Genomic DNA, 22,622 nt, shown 5'->3' on the forward strand with positions numbered 1-22,622 from the left:
GCACGGATTCCTCTCCCCGTACAGTGATCAGACCCAGTACCTCCCGTTCAGTCCATGCTGGAGCTCTTTTTCAATTCTGGGGCTGCATGGTTATCTGTGCTGATGAGCTCTGCATGATCACCTGTGCTGATGAGCTCACCTGGCCAAACAGGAAATGAGATTCAAAAGTTCCCGGGGCTTTTCCTGTACACCAGGCCAGTGCATTCCAGTTCAGAGCGCTGTCCAGAGCGGTCACAATGGTGCACTGTGGGATAGCTCCCAGAGACCAATACCTTCGAATTGCATCCACACTAACCCTAATTCAAAACAGCAATGTCGATTTCAGCGCTAATCCCCTCATTGGGGAGGAGTACACAAATCGGTTTTAAGAGCCCTTTATATAAAAAAAAATGGCTTTGTTGTGTGGACGGGTGCAGGGTTAATTCGATGTAATGCTGCTAAATCCGACATAATCTCGTAGTGTAGACCGGGCTTCAGGGAGCTTCCTGTTTCCTGCTGCTTCCCTGAATCTACTTGAGGAGAACAGGCAGTCAGCTGAAGTAGTAAGAGCCAGTTAGGCCCTTAAAGACAGTGATATCTTCCCTCACTCAGGCCCTGCTACCAGCCTGCTTATTTGTCCCCTTCAATTAAGTGTTGAGAGCCACTATAGCTGGCACAGAACAGCAATCATGAGTGAAAGAAGAAAACGCCCCTCTGGGCAGCATTCAGAAAAAGAAAGAAAGCAAAAGAAGCTTTTCTGTCTAAGCAGGAAGGAGCTCTCCTGAGATACATAGACACAAATGTTCACGGTGAGCCTTCTGGCCCCAGTGAGGATGTGAGTGGTGAGGAGATGCCTGATCTTCCAGTTAGTCAGAGTGCAGATGACCTGGCAGCTACTGCAGCATCCATATCTCCATCCTAAATGGATGTAACCATGCACATTCCTGAAGAAAAGGGTAGATCAGAATAGAGCGTGGTGGAGGCGCAAGAAACAGCTGCTGCTGAGTTTAGTTCCTTAAGTCTAGATGATCCAGGGCTGTGGACCCACTTGAGCAGTAGCCTGGGGGACTTCCTTGTACTGCATAGGCCACAGCAAGTGAAAAACTTCATGTTCCCCAAAGACAACGAAAATAGAAGTTTCCATCCAACACATTACTGGCATGAAATCCCCAATAGTGACTAAGTGGAGAGGCCATGGCTTATGTACTCAAAACCCCAGAATGCTGCATACTGTTTTTGTTGCAAACTCTTCCAGTCTAATGTTCCAGCCACATTGGGTTCTACAGGAACAAAGGACTGGAAAAATCTGGCTAGAAATCTGGCATGCCATGAGAAGGCAGCAAATCACCAGAGAGCATTCTATAGGTGGAAAGAGCGTGAGATGAGACTAAGGTTAAAGGCCACCATAGATTATCAGCATCAAGAGACGATTGCATCAGAGTCTCTTTCCTGGCAAAATGTTCTGGAAAGGCTCATTGCCATTGTGAGAATGCTTGCTACCCAAAACCTAGCACTGCGTGGCATTTCAGATCAGCTGTATGTGCCAAACAATGGAAACTTCCTTAAAATTGTGGAGCTGATGACTGAGTTTGATGCTGTACTCCAGGAGCATCCAAGAAGAGTCACCACCCAAAAAATGTACACACACCACTACCTTGGAAAAACAATTCAAAATGAGATCATACAGTTACTGACAACAAAAGTCAAACAGAAAATTGTGGCAGATCTGAAGTCAGCAAGATATTATTCTGTTATTCTGGACTGCACACCTGACATCAGCCATATGGAACAAATTACTTTAATGGTGCATTTTATAACAACAACAGAACCTAGTGAAAATGTCCCTGCAATGGTGACTGTCAGAGAGCATTTTCTAGAATGTATGGACATTGATGATACTACAGGAGCTGGTATGACAAATGTGCTTCTTAAAAAGCTGGAAGATACGGGAATTGCAATAGCTGACATGAGAGGTCAGGGCTACGATAATGGTGCCAACATGAGAGGAAAGAACAGAGGAGTGCAGACACGGATCCGAGAGTTAAACCCTCGAGCTTTTTTTGTCCCGTGCAGTTCTCATTCATTGAACTTGGTGGTCAGTGATGCAGCATCAGCTTCTAGTGAGGCTGCTGAATTTTTAAATGTAATTCAAAGCATCTATGTATTTTTCTCTGCATCAACTCATCGATGGCAAATTTTGAAGCAACATCTGGGAACATCCTCTCTGACAGTGAAACCACTGAGTACCACATGATAGGAAAGTCGAGTGGAGGTGATAAAGCCTATCAAACACCAAACTGGGAAGACAGATGATGCCATAGTTGCCATTAGGGAGGATAATGTATGACAGGAACTGTTCATGGGAGAACAGTGGCAGAGGGAAATGGAATCACCAGAAACATACATAACTTCAAATTTCTGTGTGGCTTAGTGTTGTGGCATGACATACTGTTTGAAATAAATGTTGTAAGCAAGAGACTCCAAGGTGTTGACCTTGATATATCTGGAACAATGGAACAACTGGACAAAGCAAAGTCATACCTACAGTCTTACTGGTCAGATGAGGGATTTCAAAACGTTCTGAAGAGTCCACAGAAGTTGGCAGAGGATCTTCACACTGAAGCTATTTTCCCACCCATTCAAAAATACAGGAGTCACCGAAGAAGAAGACATTTTGATTACGAGGCATGGGATAATCCCATAAGAGACCCCAAAGAACAATTCAAAGTTGAATTCTTTAACCAGGTGCTAGATTGTGCAATACAGTCAGTTGAAGAACATTTCATGCAGCGCTGGGAACACAGCAGTATATTTGGGATGTTGTATGATATTCCAAAACTCCTCACTATACCTGAAGAAGACCTACACCAGCAATGCAGGGCACTAGAGACAGCGCTGACATATGATGACATGCGCGATATTGATGCGAGTGATTTAGGTGATGAACTGAAAGCCCTTTCAAGATACATTTCAGCAGGATCAACTCCAAAGGCTGTTCTGGAATATTTGTGCACAAATAAGATGACCACCCTCTTTCCAAATGCTTTTGTTGCTCTGCGCATACTTCTAACACTTCCTGTAACAGTTGCCAGTGGAGAACGCAGCTTCTCCAAGCTGAAGTTAATAAAAACACATCTACCCGCCACAATGACGCAGGAGAGGCTGGTTGGCCTTGCAACCATCCCAACAGAGCACGAGCTGGCCCAGACTGTGGACCTTCAGCAGGAAGCAGTTCAAATCTTTGCAACCAAGGAGGCACAGAAAGCACCACTTTGATTATTCAAACAGATAAAAACGCCAGTGTTTACTATGCAGACAAGAAAAGTTTCAACAATTTCCTTTTTTGGCCATGTGTGCTCTTTTTAAACCTAGTTTTCTCTTTTATTTAACTCTTTCTAAATGCTCTTTTCTTAACCTACCCTTATATTTAATACACCTTTTATATTTATTTCAAATTTTTCTATTCTTTAATAACATGCCAAACTAGGCCTTTAAAATCATCTCTCCTTACTCAACCTCACCAAAAATCTCTCTTTTTTTAATAACTTGCCTCTCTTCTTTCAAACTAACCCTTTAAAAACAAAAATCGAAATTTTTTAAAGTTCTATCTTTCTATTCTTTAATAACATACCATACTAGGCCTTTAAAATCATCTCTCCTTACTAAACCTCACCAAATAACCTTTCTTTCCCTTTTTTCCTCTAAACCTTACCCAAACTTTCTTTTTTATCTTTAAACTCTCTCACTCTGTTCTTTCAACCTTTTGCACTAAATGTATCAAAGCACAAGCACACAACACTCCCCCATTCAAACATAACATTTTTTCAAAATGGCTGATGGCGCCAAGCTTTGGCGCCAATGGAAATGGGGATGGAGGGCGGGACATAAGCCCTAAATGGGGTATGGAAACCTCTCAAAAATACGTGGTGATGAATACTATCGATGTATATAGTACTACCGCTATCGTTTCCTTCATTAGCTGAAGTGTCAGAGAACTGCAAGATGGAAGCTGGAAAGTGTGTAGTGAATAAGGCCGAGTATTGCAGGAAGAGAAAGAAGCAGGTCATGGTTAAGGTAATTAAATGCTGCCCTGAGGAACAGGATTCTATGCCTCCTCAGCCACAGAGTTCCTGAGTGATTCTAGGAAAGTCATTTAAACCAAACTTTTCACGGTGGTCCCCAATTGTGTGTTCCTCATTTTCTGAGTGCCTAACTCGGTAACCCAAGGTCCCATTTGCAGAAGTGCTGAGCACTCACCGCTGTAACTGAAGTCAATGGCAGCTGTGCTTTGAACATAGAACATACTATGTAATGCTAAGGACTTTGAAAAATCAAGTCCTAGGTGTCTCAAATTGGGCACCCAAAATTAGTGGATTCTTTTGACCTTAATCTCTCTGTTCCTCAGTTCCTCATCACAGGGGTATTAGTTAAGCACTCCAAAACGATTGTGATAAGTGCCATAGAAAAGCCCAGGAGATAATTAATAATTCTGCCTTCAAAGCAGGGTTTGAAAGTGTGCAGTAAATAAGGCATGGGGCCCACACATTGAACAGTAAGGATAAAATAAAGTTTTCAGTGAGCACTATCCATCCTGTGCACTGAATAAGGCAGGGGGTCTGACAGAAAAATAGTATGTACTCAGGTAGTTAAAGACTGTATCATAATAAATATGGTCAAGCAGGCCAAATTCAGGTGCACAATCTTAATTCAGGCAGTTCCTAACTTCGGAGTGTTTGACTTTTCAACCTCAAAAATGTTCTTTTGTTTGTGTGTGTGTGGTTTTATATATATATAAAGATGGCCATTGAGAAAAGAATGGAAAACATGAAAGAGAAGAAGGCAGAAAAAAATAGCAAGTTATAAAGAGACGCAAAGGAAGCAATCACTTGAAAAAAAAATCAAGTGAACGATAAGCAAAGTAGATAGACTCAAGGTAAATATGAAATGGAAAAGAAAAGAATATTAGAATCTTCTTATTAACTCCATCCTTTGTTAGGATCTCTCCTATCTGTAGAATAGTCACACAACACCTTCGGCCACCAGTAAAATGTAACTTGTATTTTTTGTGAAAGAAGGAAGGAAAAGAGAGGAGCCAGCAACAGCCACTCTAGATCCCAGATGATATAATAAGTGAAGAAAAGGAAGTGTTGCTGACTTGGCTTCTGATCCTGGCAGAGCGGGTCTGTCTCACTGAGTTCAGCATAAGAGAGAAATAGCTGCAGTCCTGTGAAGAATGGAAAAGTTAATGTGGCTAGTGGCACTTGTGAATTCCTTCATCTTTTGCAATGGTGAGTAAATGCAAATATTTTCATATTCAGAGAAAGTTACTCTACAGGTGCAGAATATGCCTGTGTGTGTTAGTTGATCGTTTGTATAGGTATGTTGATGGAAGAATAAATATTAAAAATGCTGTGAAAACCAGAACCTTGATTCTGCAGCTAATATACATTTATAGTCATTTTGCATCACATACAACTGGGAGATGTTTTTGAGAATGTAACAAACAGCCCAGTATTAAACAATTTGTCAGATGTAATGTGCCCAGAGTTAGAACAAAATAAGATTGTTCAGGATACTGGGAGGGTTTTTTCTCTGGCATTTTAGTTTCTGAAAAATTCATTGTATGGTTGGAATATGTTCATTCTTTTGGAACGTAACAGCTTTTCAGAATTCTACTGGTGGGTATCGTAATTACAGTGCTGGCTATAGCTGTACCCATGGCTCACCTCCAGACAGACTCTGATCTCCCTAACTGTGTTATTCTAGGCTACACTCATGTAATTGAGATCAGAATCTGAGCTGTCATTTTATATAGTGCTGCAGTTTCAAATGAAATGCGCTCGCATTTTACTAGTAAATCTGCACTGCATAAGGAAGAACTTGGAAAACAGGATAAGGGGGAAATGTTGATACTGATTTGAAAGGTGTGCGTGGAAGCCCAGAATTACTCCCATGTTTTAGAAAAGAAGGTGGGTTTGTTATACAAAAGTAGAAGAAGTTTAGATGTATGTGAGCTCCTATTTCAGTTGCTTACTTGGAGTTCTGTTTTAAACTGAGTTAAAAGTAACAGGAAGCTTTCAGAAAAGGAGACCTTTTCGAAAACTAAAAGCTGGACTTTGAGGAAAATTCTGAAGCCATTTGCTAATGAGATGCTGCAGTTCTCAGACTATTTATGAAATTTGGACGGCTATCTGATAAACTGGAAGAGTGAGCCTAGACTCACAGAACTTGGAGATGAGATAAGGATTGTGGCTCCAAATGCAAACCTGCCCATAGTTCTGATCCAGTGCTCTGGTTGGATTTCATCTTATAAAGATGGCCATGAACCAAGAAGACCAGATGCAGATCTGGACCTCCCCAAAGAATTCTTGTCCCAGTTCACAGATTTACTGTATGAGACCAGAGATTCAGGGAACAATTTTATGCCACTAGGAATATGGGGGATTGGGAGAGGAGGAGGAGAGAGGGTCTAAAAGAGATTGTCCCACTCTTATGGAATGGTCCAGAAAATGAAAAGGTTTGAAAATTTGTACTATTCTAGAAGGTTAGCTAACCATTCCTCTGACCAATGGAGGAATGTTCTCTAAAATACATCCTCCATGGTTTTGGCCAGTTTACTTTTAAATCCCCCTAGTGATGGGAACCCCATAATTTCCCTTGGGAAGCTACAACCCAGTTAAACAGCTCTCACTGGTAGGAAATATTTCCTATTCAGAAATGTTTCAGCATCAGTTTTCTTTTGCTCTGTTTATCCCATTACAGCTAGTTGTCTCTCCTTTGGGATATAATAATTGTATCACTCTGCAAAATGCAGCAAGCTCTGGGCTGAAACACAGCAGCTGTTTAACACCACGAAGCAACATGCACACTCCGGGAAATATGGAGTAAAGTTTGATAAGTTTCCAGTTAACTTTACCAGAAAGGGGGTAGGGGTGGGGCAAAGCATATAGGTTCCTTAAAATACAGCTAGGTAGGTAGGACAATGCAAGTTTTTTCATAAAAACATGTCCCTCTTTACCAAGAGCAAAAGACCAGGTTATGTTCTGTAAATCCCCAATATAGACTCTACATTTCTTGGAGCTCTCCCAAATCTGACCCTGTTCAACTCATACAAGCTGAGAAGATTACACAACCAGCTACTACTGAGCATACTGCAGGGCTGTTCCATTCAGCATATACGTTAGACTTCAGCTCTTCCGTTCCAACATGGTTATTTTCATTCTGTCTTCCTTAAATCATATTTGTTTTTTCCTAGCCTACTCCCCTAAAAGGCCCAGCCCCCTTTGAGCCCAGCTGTGTCATTCTTCCTTTCTAAGATAACTTGGACTTTCAAAACATTTGGAATATATTATATATATTTCACTCCACTCCAGTTCACAGTATAAATAAAAGAACGATCCCCAAAGCTGACTCTGAAGCTAAGCTCTTCCCAGCTGGAAAAGGTTCCATTTAGAGCTACCATGCTCACCACTTCCTGTTTTCAAGTTTTCTATTTGTATCCAGCTAGCTCCTGTGGTTCGTTTGCTTCTTGTCATTTTTTTGGACAAAGTTTAGAGTATTTTCTTGTTTGTTGTTGCAGCGTGTTCTGTTTAGGAGACTTTTTATAAAATTTCTGAAAATCAGTGTCAGTGATCTGGCCTTTGTATGACCAGATTTGTATTCCTTCTCCTCCCTCCCCCCACCCCCATTCCAGGTCTCATTATTGCAATATTCAAAGTGAATCTTTTCTGAATCTGACACCAGGGCTTTCATTATGATTGAAGTAGACATAGTTCCCAAAGAATGCATCCCAGTCTTTGCATCTGCCCAGGCATGTTATCTCAAATAATGTCGGCATGTCTGAGGTTTGTTATAAGTGGTAGAGGACCCATGTCCTGCAGCCCAAACTCCGTGAACACTCCTCGTCATGTCGGTTGGTCTGGAACATCTGTGACTTGTAGGATGAGAGGGGAATCTGTGGGTGTTCAACCTTAGCTTCTCTGGGGAGACTTCCAGCAAGCAGGCAAGAAGTACTAATTGGCATGGCAATGCTGGGGATGTGGTCACCTATGATAAGAAGTTGGCAGAGAGGCAGAGACCCACCACCAACTTTCACATAATGCAGGCCAAAGAACTGTTTAGTACCAAGAGCTTGATTATGACTCTTAGTGACATTGCCCTGGACAAGATGATAACCAAGACTCTCCCTTTTAATCTTGCTTCTGCTCATTGTTCTAGTTTTCCCAATACTTCTCCATAACTGATTCCTAGACATGGGTATTCACAGTCCTCTGCTGCATGTAATGTGTAGATGCCAGATCCTCAGCTGGTATAAATCTGTGTAGCTCCATTGATCTCAGTAGAGTCATTTGTCTCAATAAGGCTACACAGATTTATACCAGCTGAGGATCTAGTGCATTGTATTTATTTGGTATTTTGTTTGCACAACACAGATAGCTTCTATGCCTTTAATGCCTTAGACACTGGACATTAGGATTTTAAAAGGCCAACGCTGAGAGAATACAAAATACATTCATAGCTGTTAATAAGAATTTCACAATATTCAAGGAAAACTATTGCAAGACTCTGGACAATATTTGAGAAACAAATGGAAATGCTCCAATGGAAACTTTAAGAGCTGGGAAACTTTCCATCTCTGTTTTCAAAGTTCAAGATTGAATATTGAGACAAAAGGGCAGGTTCTCATCTCAGGTATACTGGTGTAAATGCAGAGTAAACCTACTACAGTCTGGATTTCCTTGGTGTAACTAAATGCAGAATTTGGCACTAAATACATTAAAGGCATTAGAACAGTGGGAATTACTTTTTGTTCCTCCTTCCTCCCATATATGATAGACAGGTGTGTGTGAAGGGATGGGAGAAGCAGTGGCTAGTCATGTTGTGAAAGGAATTTGCATGGTAGAGTATTGGGGCACCATGTCCAAGCTAGGATGACCAGATAGCAAGTGTGAAAAATTGGAACGGGGGTGGTGGGTAATAGGTGTCTATATAAGAAAAAGCCCCAAATATTAGGACTGTCCCTACAAAATCGGGACATCTGGTCACCCTAGTCCAAGCAGAACACTAAGGAACTCCTTGGAGCTGAAAGATCCAAAACAACCAGTTGTACTTAGAGGTAATATGAATATGTAACCATAGTCCTAGGAAAAGGAGGTAATGGTGCTCCTTTCTGTGGACCTGTGGTCAGCACAGCTGGGATGTTACATTCAGATCTACTACATCTCAGCAGAAAGGTACTGAAAATGGGAGTGAGTTCAGAGAAGAGCAACAAAAATAACCAGGGAGCTGGAAGAAGCTGCAGTCAGTGGTCTGACTGACCGTCCTGGATTCAGATGGTAATAAAAAACAGCACATATAAGATGGTTGTCGGGAGTGACTGTCTGTGTCTGTGGCTTGGTGAACTCAGCCTGGTGGTGCATCCAGCATGGTTTGGTGTTACTGATATTCTTTCCTCTTTTATTTCCATCCCTCCTTTCCTGCTTTCTGCAGCCATGCTGGAACTGACTGGCCCCCACGACATTGAAGGGACATGGAAGAGTTCCATCACCTTGCCATGTGTCTATGTGCCTTCCCAGGACTTTGTGCAGCAAACAGTCATTTGGACCCTGGACCGAGATCAAAGCCCTGCCACCGTCTTTCGAAGGGATAGCTCTGGTGATCACATCATGTTGTCACGGTACAGAGGTAGGCTCAGCATCCCAAAATACAGGCCAGGGGATGTCTCTCTTGAAATTGAGAAGCTTGAAATACCAGACAGTGGACACTACACTTGCAAAGTCACCTGGAGAGCCCAGAACAACAGCCTGCTAACAAGGGAGAGAACCACTACAGTTAAGGTTGTTAAAGGTAAATCCAGTAATAAACCCTTGCACCTATGTAGCATTTGTCAGTCATAAAGCACTTGACTGAGCTGGCTACATATCTTTTGGGGATGGGGTTATGCAGATGGACTTCCATGCCACACTGACTTCCCACATCCACAGAGTTGGGGCCAGCGTTTCCCATGGATTCTGGAGCTACATGCCTCTTCCTCACTGCACTGGCAGCTAGGGATCCTGGCAGCTCTGGTCAGCACTGCTGACCAGGCCATTGACTGTTCGGTTGGCGGTACCGCGGAGCGGGGCTGGCAGGCTCCCTGCTAGCCTCTGCGCCACCTGGCTCCCAGGAAGCAGCCAGCATGTCCCCGCTCTGGCTTCTATGTGTAGGGGCAGCCAGGGAACCACAGCTAATGGGAGCTGTGGGGGTGGCACCTGCGGACAGGGCAGTGCGCAGAGCTGCCTGCCTGTGCCTCCATGTAGGAGCTGAAGGGGGGACATGCCACTGCTTCCGGGAGCTGCTTGAGGTAAGCACCGCCCAGAGCCTGCACCCCTGACCCTCTCCCCAGCCCCAGCCCTGATCCCCTCTCCCACCCTCCAAACCCCTCAATCCCAGCCTAGAGCACCCTCCTGTACCCCAAACCCCTCATCCCTGGCCCCACACTGGAGCCAGCAACCCCAGCTGGAGCCCTCACCCCCTCCCGCACCCCAGCCCTCTGAGGCAGCCCTGTGAAAATGAGCGAGTGAGTGAGAGTGGGGAGAGCGAGCAACAGAGTGAGCGGGGGCGGGGCCTCAGAGAAGGGGCGGGGCATGGGCAGGGCCTCAGAGGTGGGGCAGGGGCTGGGCAAGGGTGTTTTGTTTTGTGCGAGAAGAAAGTTGGCAACCCTAACTAGCACTAGCCCACCCTAATGAGGGGGAAACAAGCCAGAGGATGGAATTCATGCCTGTGATGGGGCAGACCCCAGCTATACTCTCTCCCCACTCCAGATCATCCCCAGCAACAGCATCCCCAGGAAAACTCTAATTGGCGTAGCTATTCAGTACTATGGAAGACTAAGGTGTTAGTAGCCTGCCAGGTGTACTGCAGCGCCAGGGCACGCCCTGAAGGCACTTCAGCAGCTAGGCCTTTTAGGCACTTGCCCTGGTGGCTACACCGGCAACTGCTCAGACACATGGTTAAAGTGAAAGGGTATTTGATATGGGCTCGCAAGAAAGGGAAAGTTTGCAAATACTCTAGATACCAAGGCTTAAACAGTTCTAACTCAAAGTGAGGCAATAGCTGTTCTTGTGGTTGTAGGAGGTTGGGGAGGGGAATCACATCAAGGGTTAGGATTCTTCAGGTTGACTGCCTGAGTTGTTCTCTCCAGTCCAGCCTTCTGTTCAGACCAAACAGAAGTTTGCAGGTTTCCAGGCCATGATCAGTCAGTGGTGTGTGTCTCATTGAGGCCCCTCTGCGCTGCCTTTCTGCCCAGCCTTTGTTGCTGTCCCGCAAGTCCTGTCCTACACAGACCTGCTCCTGGTGCAATGTCCAGCAGCTACACCCTGTTCCACATGTGGCCTCCAGTTTCTGTGCAGCCTGCTCCGTACATAGTTCCTGGGCATTTCCCTGGGCCTCAGGCTTCCCTGCTGCTGCTGGCCGTGCCACCACCCCTTCTGCAGAAGGGCCAGAGAACTTCCTTGGTCCGTTCTTTCAATAGAATTCCTGCTCCTTCCTCCTTCCTGGCCTGTGGAAAATGAAGTGTGGTGGGGAGGTGGTTGATGGGAATGGGTAGTTCCCTGCTTAGCAGATTCATCACAACCCCTTCCATGGGTGGTGAGCAAATATGACAGGGCAGAGAGATGGCTCAGCATCTGCCAGAGAGAGCCACCTGTGCTGGGGGTATTCCAGGCAGCCATACTGCATAAGCAGAAATTGAGCAGGCAATGAACTACGTCACTCTGGAGAAAGTCCTGAACCCTGCATCTGAACAGACATGAAATCCAGATCTGGCCCATATTGTCCCCTAAATATATAATAAACTCCCAGATCAAATACTGCCCCAGTGTTGGGATAATTCAGACCTACATACTTAAGAACTCTATAGCAATTGTCACCATATAATTGTGACAGGTTTCCATGCCCCTCTTTTGGTTTACGTTCTGCCCCCGTCTCCTATTCGTACACGTTCACGTTTGGCACAGTTGGCAATTTTGAAAAAAAAAAACTTTCCTGGGGAACCTTAGGGTTGTTTGTGTGTGTGTTTTTACATGTTAAGGTTAGAAGAAAATAAGTATTTTAGACACTCTTAAAGAAACATAATTTTATAAACATTTTTAGATAATTTACAAAATAACAAGGATTATTGCAAAGTGATAAAGAAAGGAAAAATGTCCAAAAAGAGAGAGTTTTAAAATTCCAAAAAAGAGAAAAGTCCCTTAAATATGTTGAAATCTTTTAAGAGAAAAAATATTTTTATGCATTTTTAGAAATAAAGGTATTAAATATTAGTTTTTAGGAAAAATATTTTTATGCATTTAGGTTACTTTGTAAAAAAGTGTGATAAATAATTGTATGTCTTTTGAAATAAAGAATAGATCATGTATATTAGAGAAGATAAACAAGACACAAAGTGAGAGAGAACAGCCAAAAAAAGCAAAAGCCTCTTAGCCTGTAAACATCTTCAGGTCTGTGAAATTAACTTAGAATGTCACAGCTAAACACAAGGAGGAATAAGAAAAGGAGTACTTGTGGCACCTTAGAGACTAACCAATTTATTTGAGCATGAGCTTTCGTGAGCTACAGCTCACTTCAAGGAGGAATAGATTGTGTAGCATGAGTAGTTAACACATATTTCAAGGGACCAGATCTGTGTAGCTCAAAAGCTTGTCTCTCTCAGTAACAGAAGTCGATCCATTAAAAGATATTACCTCACCAGCTTGTCCCCCAGAATTGTTGGCATTTGTCTAGAGGTAGCTGCAGGGGTTAGGTGGTTTTCTCTTCTCTTTGCCATGTGCTCAGTGACAGAGGCCTTCTTGATGCTTTGCATCTTTCTCTCTCCCTTTATTTTTCCTTTTTCTGTAACAGGCTAAGATGCTTGTGCTTTTCTCAGCTGTTCTCTCTCACTTTGTGTCTTGTTTATTTTCTCTTAAAATGCATGCTCTATTCTTTATTTCAAAAGGCACACAATTCTTTTTCAGACTTTATGGCAAAATAATATAAGTGCATAAAGAAAATTTTCTTCTAAAATTGATATATTTAATACCTTTCATTCAAAAACTTCATAATTGTTTTCTCTAAAAAGACCTGTTAACATATTTCTTTTTTGCAGTTTTAAAATTTTCGCGTTTCTAACATTTTTCCTTTCTTTATTACTTGGTGATAATCCGCTTAAAAATGCCTATAAAATTATTTTTCTCTAAGAATGTGTAAATAAACCCTATTCTCTTGTAACCTTCACATGTTAAAACACATACACACACACACAGCCCTAATGTTCCCCATATATATATATATATATTCAAAATGGCTGACTGCTCCAAAAACATACTGTGGTCCAAATGTGAGACTGGAGGTAGGACATAAACCAAAAAAGGGGGCATGGAACCCTGTTAAAATTGTGTGGTGATGAATGCTATGGAGTTCTTAACTACTGACCCAAATCCCTTTCCCTCTCGCTTTCAGTTTCAGTGACTAAACCTGTCATCAGACCAGGCAATCTGGGATTCACTGTACCAAAAGGGGCTAGGACAAGCCTGACCTGCTCTGCCAATGGGTCCCCACCCATCATCTACAGATGGTTCAAGGGAGAGCCAGGAGGAAATGCAGTGCCTGTGAGCAATCACGCTGTACTCATGTTTGAGTCTCTGCAAACGTCTGACACGGGGAAATATTACTGTGAAGCAGAAAACAGAGCAAGCTCACAAGTCATAAAGCAGAGTGATGCAGTGCAGCTGACTGTGAGGGGTAAGTGCCCCAAACTAGTGCTTGGTGGTCTCTGAGACACTCCCAGCTGCAGGATGATAATGAGGCAAATGGCTTCGAGGGTTTTTAAAAGGATTAGACCTTTATAGTGACACTCGCTAGGTTAAAACAACAATGGCTGTCAATCCACATGCTTTAGGATCACTCAGCTCACTGGCTGGGGTCATAGAAATGTCATGTACCCTCCAGTGGGATAGCATTGTACAGTAAAGTACATTATGGGAGGCTTCCAACTTCCCCCTAAAGATTTTGTATTTATCCAATTTGTAAATTGAAGTAGTAGCAGAATCTGATGTGTGGTCATTTCTCTCTCAGACCGCACAAAACCATCAACCACAGTACTCAGCTCTGAGACCAAGGCGAACACCACGGCCATGCCCATCCCAGGGAGAGGTAAGGCCTGCTCTACACTGAATCGGAAGCAGCTTGGAGACTGGACGTGAAGTGATATTTTCATTGTGGTTGTATGTGAATGGTACAGAAGATGAGCTGATGATGTGACATGTCTCCTCATTTGCAGCCAGTTTTTAGCAGATGGTCTGTAGGCTGCTGAGGCACATGGCTTCCTGGAAATGACCTCTGCTGCCTTAGGTGACTTCCAGACTCCTCTCTCCCTTACTCCTTGGGAAACATATTCTCATGCTGCTGGACTACTTGGTTACAGCCTCTATGGGATGGCAGTTATTCTCACACTTGGGAGGACATGCCTAGGGGAGTTATGGATTTCCTTAGCTCCATTTGGTTACGCATAAGTTAATCAGAGGCATTAATCCTGCCCCTATCACCCCAGTGGTTTTGGGGGGCTCAGTATGTTGCAGAAACATGCCAAACAACCACTCTGCAGAAGTTCAAAGGTATCACAGCAGGGCCTTTCATTTTCAATCCAGAAGGGACCATCACCCTGGCAGGTAAATCAGCACTGGCTCTAAAGGGTTTGTTTCACTGGCTTATTAGGCTAAACAGGGAAATGCCCTCCAGTCCTGCAGCTGCTTCATAGACCAGAATCAGATTTCTTTCTAATGCTGAATGACTCGTACACCATTATGATCACCTGAACCTTGCTTGATTTGCAGATCTGATCACAACAGCACTGGCAACTGGGAGTGACGTGCAAGTTCTAGTAAGGCAAGAAGTGACAATAGGTAAGGGGAGACCTTCCGAGCAGCTGGCAGGGAGGGAAAGGAGTCAAGCTGGAGGTTCTACGCTGACACCTGCCAATAGATTTTATTGCAGGGAAAAGAACTGTTGGCATAAAAAAATCCAGAGTCTCACACTTTGCTTCTCTGTGTGTATAGATGGTCCATTCAATAGCACCTCATTCCCAGCTTCCAGCCCATGTGGGTTTGTCCAAATCCTGATGTTTGCTTTGAGTTTCAGGATTCAAATGTACTGAAAATCTCAAAGTTAAAGTCAGCTGGAACTGTCATGATTTACTTAGTTTTTTCAGTGAAACAGTAGATATCTTGTGATTTTCTGAGAAAAAACCCAGCGTGTCTCAAAATATCTGTGAACCTTGGTGACTCTCTGGATGAGTTGGGCTGAAACTAGAGTTTTAATGAGGCCCCAAACTAGATGAGTTTCATATGGTTTGATGTTTGGATGTGAACGTTTTGCACAGCTCTGCTCTGCACAGCTCCTACTTTCTCAGTCAGCAGGGGCTTCCCTTCATCTCTGAGTGGAGATGCTGACCTTGAACTACAATAAGCCCCAATGTCACAGCAAGAGGCAAGTGCAGGAACTCCAGCTGTGAGACAGCAGATCGGACTGAACCGCTACCTCTGCTGTGAGCCCCTTCGGCCCAGCTGGCTGACTCAGTAAAGGGACACAACCATAAACCACATAATAACCCAGGCCAGTACATTCAGCTCCCAAGGGAAAGGTCCATCATCATGGTTGTGGCTGTTGTTGTTAATTAAAAAGCAGAACTGCTTCCTTGCTTGAAACCTCAGCTTCTGCTGTTTTGATCTAGGCCCCCAGAGGACCCGCCTGCCCCTCTATCTCATCATCCTGATCGTTGTGCTCAGTGTGGCTGTGGTTATTGTTGTCGTCGCTGTCGTCTTGTGCAGGAGAAAGACCAAGGAGGGTGAGTGGGGTGTGCTGGGGAAGCTCAGGGCTGCTCTGGGTGATCAGGCTGACTCTACTGCTGAGGATTTCTGGGGGAGGGGGCCAATATTCTGCCAACGGTTAGCAGAAGCAGTTTTGAGATCTGCTTTAAAAACCTTAAGATGTTTCCTCAAGGCGTTTGAGAGAAATGTGGTCTGAGGTCATGGGAGTGATGTGTGTGTGCAAGTGGAGGATGGGATGGGGAATGTTCTCTTGGATGTGTGTGATTTTTCTCCTGAGGATTTAGGTGTAACTCACTCCAGACAGATAGGGTCTTCCCAGAAGGCCAGTAGTCACATTGCATTCCCACAGGCTACTCACTGGCCTAGCTTACATACATGGAAATTCAGTAAGAAGAAATAATATTCTAAGCAGCTTTCCTCCATCCAGCATATAGACTGGAAGGAATGAGCTGGACCCAAATTAGAATACTGATGCAATACAAAGAAAGGAAAATGAGTCACTTCTCATATTTGAACACATGGGGGCAGGCATGTTCTATCAAGGAAGGGAATGGACATGGTAATCATAATCACAGTGCCTGCCTTCTTAGATTTCCTATGAGCACTGAACTGAGTGTACTCTGCCTATCCATTGCAAGACTGTGAATGCACATCTTGCAAGTGTGTGCTCCAGAGATGGTTGCTAGGAAATCAGAATGGTTCCATTCTCTAAAAGCAGCTTCCAATTGACACCAATCCTCAGCACATATCCTACTGACTGTAGAACTTGAATAGGTGACTCCTAGCTGAGACTAGCTCAGCATGGGTCCTACTGGTGAATCAGGGGGTAACCGCTTCCTCTCGCCTCACTTGGTGGAGCCATTGCCTGCATACAAGAGACCAAGAGAGTCATGAGCAGGACACAGAGAATCTGGGCCCCAGATAACCAGTCACCAGAGGCAAAATCCACTTTAGTGTCTGCTCCTTAGCTGGGCAGGCACAATACATCCAGTCCCAATAGTAAGAGCTTTCTAGTGTTCATTGCAGAAATGGGAATTTCAAAGCCAGATAGTTATGAATATATAATTGTTGTATAGAAATATCAGCTGGGGAGAGGCAGTGAGATGTAATGGGCTGAACACAAGGCTGGGAGGTGAGAACTGCTGGTTTCTAATCCCAGGTCAGCTGTGACTTTCAACTGGTCATTTAACCACTCTGTGCCTCCGTTTTCCCATCTGTAAAATGGGAACAAAAAATGTACTTAGCAGGGTGCTTGAGTGGATTTATTAATGTCTGTATAGTACTATGAAAACTTTATACAGTGCTATGTAAGTTCCATTTATCATTATTAAATCTTTTTGCAAAGATCACCTTTTTTAAATAAAACTGATTTTCTCTGTGAGGTAATAAAAATGCAAAATTTTCACATTTGTGTTTTATTCTTTTTTTCAGATAATCCATACGAAGTAACATAGTGAGTAAGATTTATCACCTGTCATGCTGAGAGAACTTCTGGGGTTGTAATATTGACTTTTGTGGCAGGAAAACTATTTGCCAAATGAAGAATGAATGTCCTCTTTGGTTCTACAAGAGGAGAGGTTTGAATATCTTAATGGTGTATGTGATTGATAGCATGAAGGTTTAGTTATTCACATAGGGAACAGCGACAGAAATGTTCTTGAATGATATCTTAGAATCACACCAAAATTAGAGTTGGAAAAGAACTATTGGCTCCTCTGTTCCTTCACCAAAGAGACCAGTGCATGATTGTCCTCTGTAGTGAATTCCCAGTGTTTTGCCCAGAATCTAAAGAACAGGAATTTCTGGTTCTTCCCTTGGGATAGTATCCCAGTTGAATGGGTGTCCCAGTCGAGAACCATTTCATGATGTTCATCCAAAACTGTCCTTTGCTGAATCTCTTTCCATTACTCCCTGGTATTTCTTCCTGGACCATCCTAATCCTAAATTTGAATCCCTGTGTCCTACTCTTCCATTCACTAACAAACATACACAAGACAAGCTGCCAATTTAAAGGCCCCGACAATAAAAACAACGCGTAATGTGGGAGCTGCTTATCCAGATGCCAATGAAAGTGATCATAAGAGTGTATGTTGCAGTGTGGTATTCTGCCAGTGAAATTTGCCCAGGTGCTATTCTGTCAGTGAAGTCAGTATGTTAAAATAAGGTCTAACTTTGACCAATATTGTGCACTGCATGCTGGGACTTCTCTTTGTGGGTTGCACCTTCACTGTAAAGATGTGACCAGTCATAGGCCACCTTGGGGAACTTTATCAGGTGCATTTGGTCCATGGGCTGCAATTTGTCCACTATTTGTTCTATTGTTTATTCTCCAACAGCCAAATTCCCCCACGGGTGTAGCCCCATTGAGGTCAGTGTGGTAATGTCAGCTAACTTTAGAGCCAAATTCTTTGCTGATTGTTCTTGATTGCCTCTTTTTTTTGTATGTGACTCTCTCATCATTGTTGCGTGTCTCTTTAAGACAACTTGCACATCCTCCCATAATGTCCCTGGATTAGTATCAGGAGTCTTGTTATTCCACAGCTAATATTCCTCTGTCATTTAAAAGCAGAGGACCAGAACCTGATCTCGAATACCCCACTGCAAATCCAGAGTCACTCCACTGAAGTTAGTGGAATGACTCTGGATTTACCCTGTTCTGGTGTAAGTGAGATCAGAATCTGAAGATGTTGAGTCTCCCTGGCTCCTTCCTCTAGTTGGCAGCCAGTATCAAGCGGAGTGCCCCAAGGGTCGGTCCTGGGGCTGGTTTTGTTCAATATCTTCATTAATGATCTGGAGGATGGTGTGGATTGCACCCTCAGCAAGTTTGCAGACGACACTAAACTGGGAGGAGTGGTAGATACGCTGGAAGGTAGAGATAGGATACAGAGGGACCTAGACAAATTGGAGGACTGGGCCAAAAGAAATCTGATGAGGTTCAACAAGGACAAGTGCAGAGTTTTGCACTTAGGATGGAAGAATCCAATGCACCGCTACAGACTAGGGACCGAATGGCTAGGCAGCAGTTCTGCAGAAAAGGACCTAGGGGTTACAGTGGACAAGAAGCTGGATATGAGTCAACAGTGTGCCCTTGTTGCCAAGAAGGCCAATGGCATTTTGGGATGTAGAAGTAGGGGCATTGCCAGCAGATCGAGGGACGTGATCGTTCCCTTCTATTCGACATTGGTGAGGCCTCATCTGCAGTACTGTGTCCAGTTTTGGGCCCCACACTACAAGAAGGATGTGGAAAAATTGGAGAGTCCAGCGGAGGGCAACAAAAATTATTAGGGAACTGGAACACATGACTTACGAGGAGAGGCTGAGGGAACTGGGATTGTTTAGTCTGCAGAAGAGAAGAATGAGGGGGGATTTGATAGCTGCTTTCAACTACCTGAAAGGGGGTTCCAAAGACGATGGATCTAGACTATTCTCAGTGGTAGCGGATGACAGGACAAGGAGTAATGGTCTCAAGTTGCAGTGGGGGAGATTTAGGTTGGATATTAGGAAAAACTTTTTCACTAGGAGGGTGGTGAAACACTGGAATGCGTTACCTAGGGAGGTGGTGGAATCTCCTTCCGTAGAAGTTTTTAAGGTCAGGCTTGACAAAGCCCTGGCTGGGATGATTTAATTGGGGATTGGTCCTGCTTTGAGCAGGGGGTTGGACTAGATGACCTCCTGAGGTCCCTTCCAACCCTGATATTCTATGATTCTATGTTGGACTTTTGTTTCAGTCAAAACACGAGGAATGATGCGAGAAGACAGATTTGTTCAGGAGTCAATGGCAAGTGCACGTATGAGGAGGAAAAATCCAAGGTCAAAAACTACTACACGCCAGAGCCTATGAAAGAGAATGACTATGAGACAATAAACATAAAGGAAAACATTGAATACAAGATCCTTGTGAACGCAGTGGAATCTGAATATGAAGTGGGGGATGTTCAGTAGGGAACCAGCGTTTTCATGCAAGCAGGAGTCAGAAGATAGAGCTGGAGAGCTTGAACGGTGACCCTTCACCAAGGGACACCCTCTTTCCCATCTGTCTTCTCCTCTGATAAATATTCTAAACTCATTCCTTTATTTGTTCAAGGGGAACTGTGTCACCTTTTGCTTCTTCAGCAAATTGAGCTCTGGCCTTTGTTAGCTAACTGTTTTATGCAGTGATTAATTTGTGAGCATCCTGGGGGGGGGAGGGTTAAAGGGGCTCCACAAAAGTCTTGAAGCTGGAGATCAAGGTAAATAGTAGATTGTAACATACCTAACAAATGATAATGAAAACAATAAAACGATCTATAATGGTAAGTGTACGTTCCCTGGCTAGAAAGTTACTGAATGCTTAGGGCCAGGGAACTTTGTTAAAAGGAGGAAAGTTCTCTGGTTTCCTCCACTGCAATTAAACCACTGATTTTACATCTTATTTGCACTCAGGTCTTCTCCCCAAGGTTTGGGGTAGGGTGGTAAAAGGACCGTAAGGGTTTGGTTGATGTCCAGGGCGTGTCAGATTGGAGCTGATTGTTTGCTAGAAGAAGGAATGGCATCTTTCTTTCCTGCCTCTCTTCTGGAAAATCAGAGTTGGTGTTGGGGAAAACATTATAGCTTGACTTTAGGGTGGGGACACAATATAATAGAAATGTTGCAGAACTTTGTCATCCTGAGTCAGAGCTTAGAGGGGAAAGAAAGGGGTGGTCTAGTAATATGAGCAAGTGTTTGGGAACCAGAAGTGGGAACCTGAGTTTTAATACAGGCTCTGACACCGGCTTAGTGTGTGGCCTTTGGTATGTGTCTCAATCTGACTGCTTCAGTTATTTATCTGTGTAATGGAGATATTAATACTGACCTATCTCACAGGGATGTTGTGAGGCTTTCATGTTTGTAAAGTGCCTTGAACATAGCAAGTGCTTGATAAGTGCTGAGTATTTTAATATTCTCCCATGGTAATCGCAAGGGGTCTCAAGGAGTCTATTGAATCTTGACTCTGACCACTTTGTTCTTTCATCATCCAATGCGTGCTCATTCTGTTTCCTGCAATGTATTCCCCTTGCTCTCTTGTCTGATGTAACTCTGCAGAGTGATTTGGGGTACAGCGTGCCCTACTCAAAATAAAGTTAGATGGTGTTTTCACAGTCACTGGTACAGTCTCTTTGCACAAGTTTTCACAGACATGCAGCTTGCCTGCCATTGTAGTGACAGCACAAGAGGATATGTGAGTTTGGGTCCTAAAGGTTAGCTCACAGCTACTTACTCTAATGACACAAATAAGGTTTTACTATTTTGTGCTGCTGTCAGACCTGCTGAGCCAGGGTCAGATCTGCTGTTAGTTATACCATTGTAACTTGGATGATTTAGTTGGGGGTTGGTCCTGCTTTGAGCAGGGGGTTGGACTAGATGACCACCTTCCTTTCCAACCCTGATATTCTATGATTCTATGAACTCCACTGAGAATGCATAGCAGCTGTGCACACAGAAATGGTACTGTGCAAAGATAGGGCAACGCTGGCTGCCTCACACCACTGCTGACCAGGAGCAGCTGCTGCACAAAAGGAAGGGTGATTTTTCTCCTGAGCTGTAAAGCAAAACCAGCCAACCACCAATCCAGTAACCATCATTTAGTAGCCCCAGTGGAGTAGGTTACAAAAAACAAGAATATTTCATTTTCACACACACACACACACACATATTAAAAGAAATTAATGTTTTGCTTCAGTTGAAATTTTTAGTGGAGATATATTGTTTTCTTAATGAAAAATTTTGCAAACATTTTTAATTTTAAAACAAATTTCAAAAGATTTTGTTTCATTTTGTGGGGAAAACCTACTTTCTCTCACTTTATTACTTTTTCTACTGATAAAAGAAGAGAAAAGTTAATGAAAAGAGGCCACTGGAAAAACTGAGGAAAAAGTAAAATAATGGAATTTTTGTTCTAATTTTTAATTTTTTTCTCATTCCCCACCCACACTCCTCCCACTTTCCAATGGAAAAAAGTCAGGAAGTGAGAGAAAATGACTATTACCCCTCAAAACAAAACTTTTTTTAAAAATAGAAAAAATTTAAATATTTTATTTCTAATTTTTTCATTAGAAAACAAAAACCGCAACCTGAATGAAAAAATAATGCAAATATTTTGTTTCCTCTGAGAAAAACTTCAATGGAAAATTTTCAACTAGCTGAGAAGCCCAAGGCTTATCTCCAGTAACATCCTCCCCCTCACTTCCCTTTCACTTTCCTTTCCAAATCAATTATTTCTCACCCATTCTGAATGGGGTTCCTTCCATAAGAAAAATGGAGGATGTTCTACATGTCAATGGAGTCGTATCTCTTATTTTAGTAACCCCAGATTTGAATCCTACCTGGTGCTGCTCTTTGGGTCCTGGTTTACACCAATCAGGTAGATAGAACCTGGGAGGAAAAGTGAGGACAAGTGGGACTGGGAGGAGGCTTTATATTATTTCTCCCTGAAGTACCTTTTGTTGTCCAGGCCACTAGGAGTCCTTGTTTCGCCGTACATCTAATCTTGACCTGGAAGTTTGAACAATAGCCTCTTTCATCACCCTTATAAAAATGACATTAAAGGGGCATGAGTGATGCAGGGAATTGGCAGTGCAAGTAATGAGCTTTTCACTTCAAGGACACTGGTTTAAATCCAGGGGGACATCACAAAATTCAGCAACACAACTGACAATCTCAAGAACAATGGATGAAGGGGCGAGCAGAGGAAAAATACACTTGGAAGTGTTACATCAACTTAACTAAATTATGTGAATTGTGCCCAGATACTATGCTGATCAGTGCCTTAGAAATGAATATGGT

The 22,622-nt window shown here is 43.2% G+C and overlaps 1 protein-coding gene across 1 annotated transcript; it reads left to right on the plus strand.

The window, feature by feature from the left end:
- Positions 1 to 5,087: 5,087 nt before the first annotated feature.
- Positions 5,088 to 20,938, plus strand: VSIG4 (V-set and immunoglobulin domain containing 4). The gene is made up of 8 exons (XM_073361005.2): positions 5,088 to 5,267; positions 9,469 to 9,825; positions 13,456 to 13,737; positions 14,071 to 14,148; positions 14,829 to 14,897; positions 15,725 to 15,838; positions 17,253 to 17,274; positions 19,550 to 20,938. Exons 1-8 carry the CDS (start codon positions 5,213 to 5,215, stop codon positions 19,761 to 19,763), a joined length of 1,191 nt encoding a protein of 396 aa, XP_073217106.1. The 5' UTR covers positions 5,088 to 5,212; the 3' UTR covers positions 19,764 to 20,938.
- The last annotated feature ends 1,684 nt before the right edge of the window (positions 20,939 to 22,622 follow it).

The sequence above is a fragment of the Lepidochelys kempii genome, chromosome 9, assembly GCF_965140285.1.
Source record: "Lepidochelys kempii isolate rLepKem1 chromosome 9, rLepKem1.hap1, whole genome shotgun sequence".
In the NCBI taxonomy this organism is placed as follows: domain Eukaryota; kingdom Metazoa; phylum Chordata; order Testudines; family Cheloniidae; genus Lepidochelys; species Lepidochelys kempii.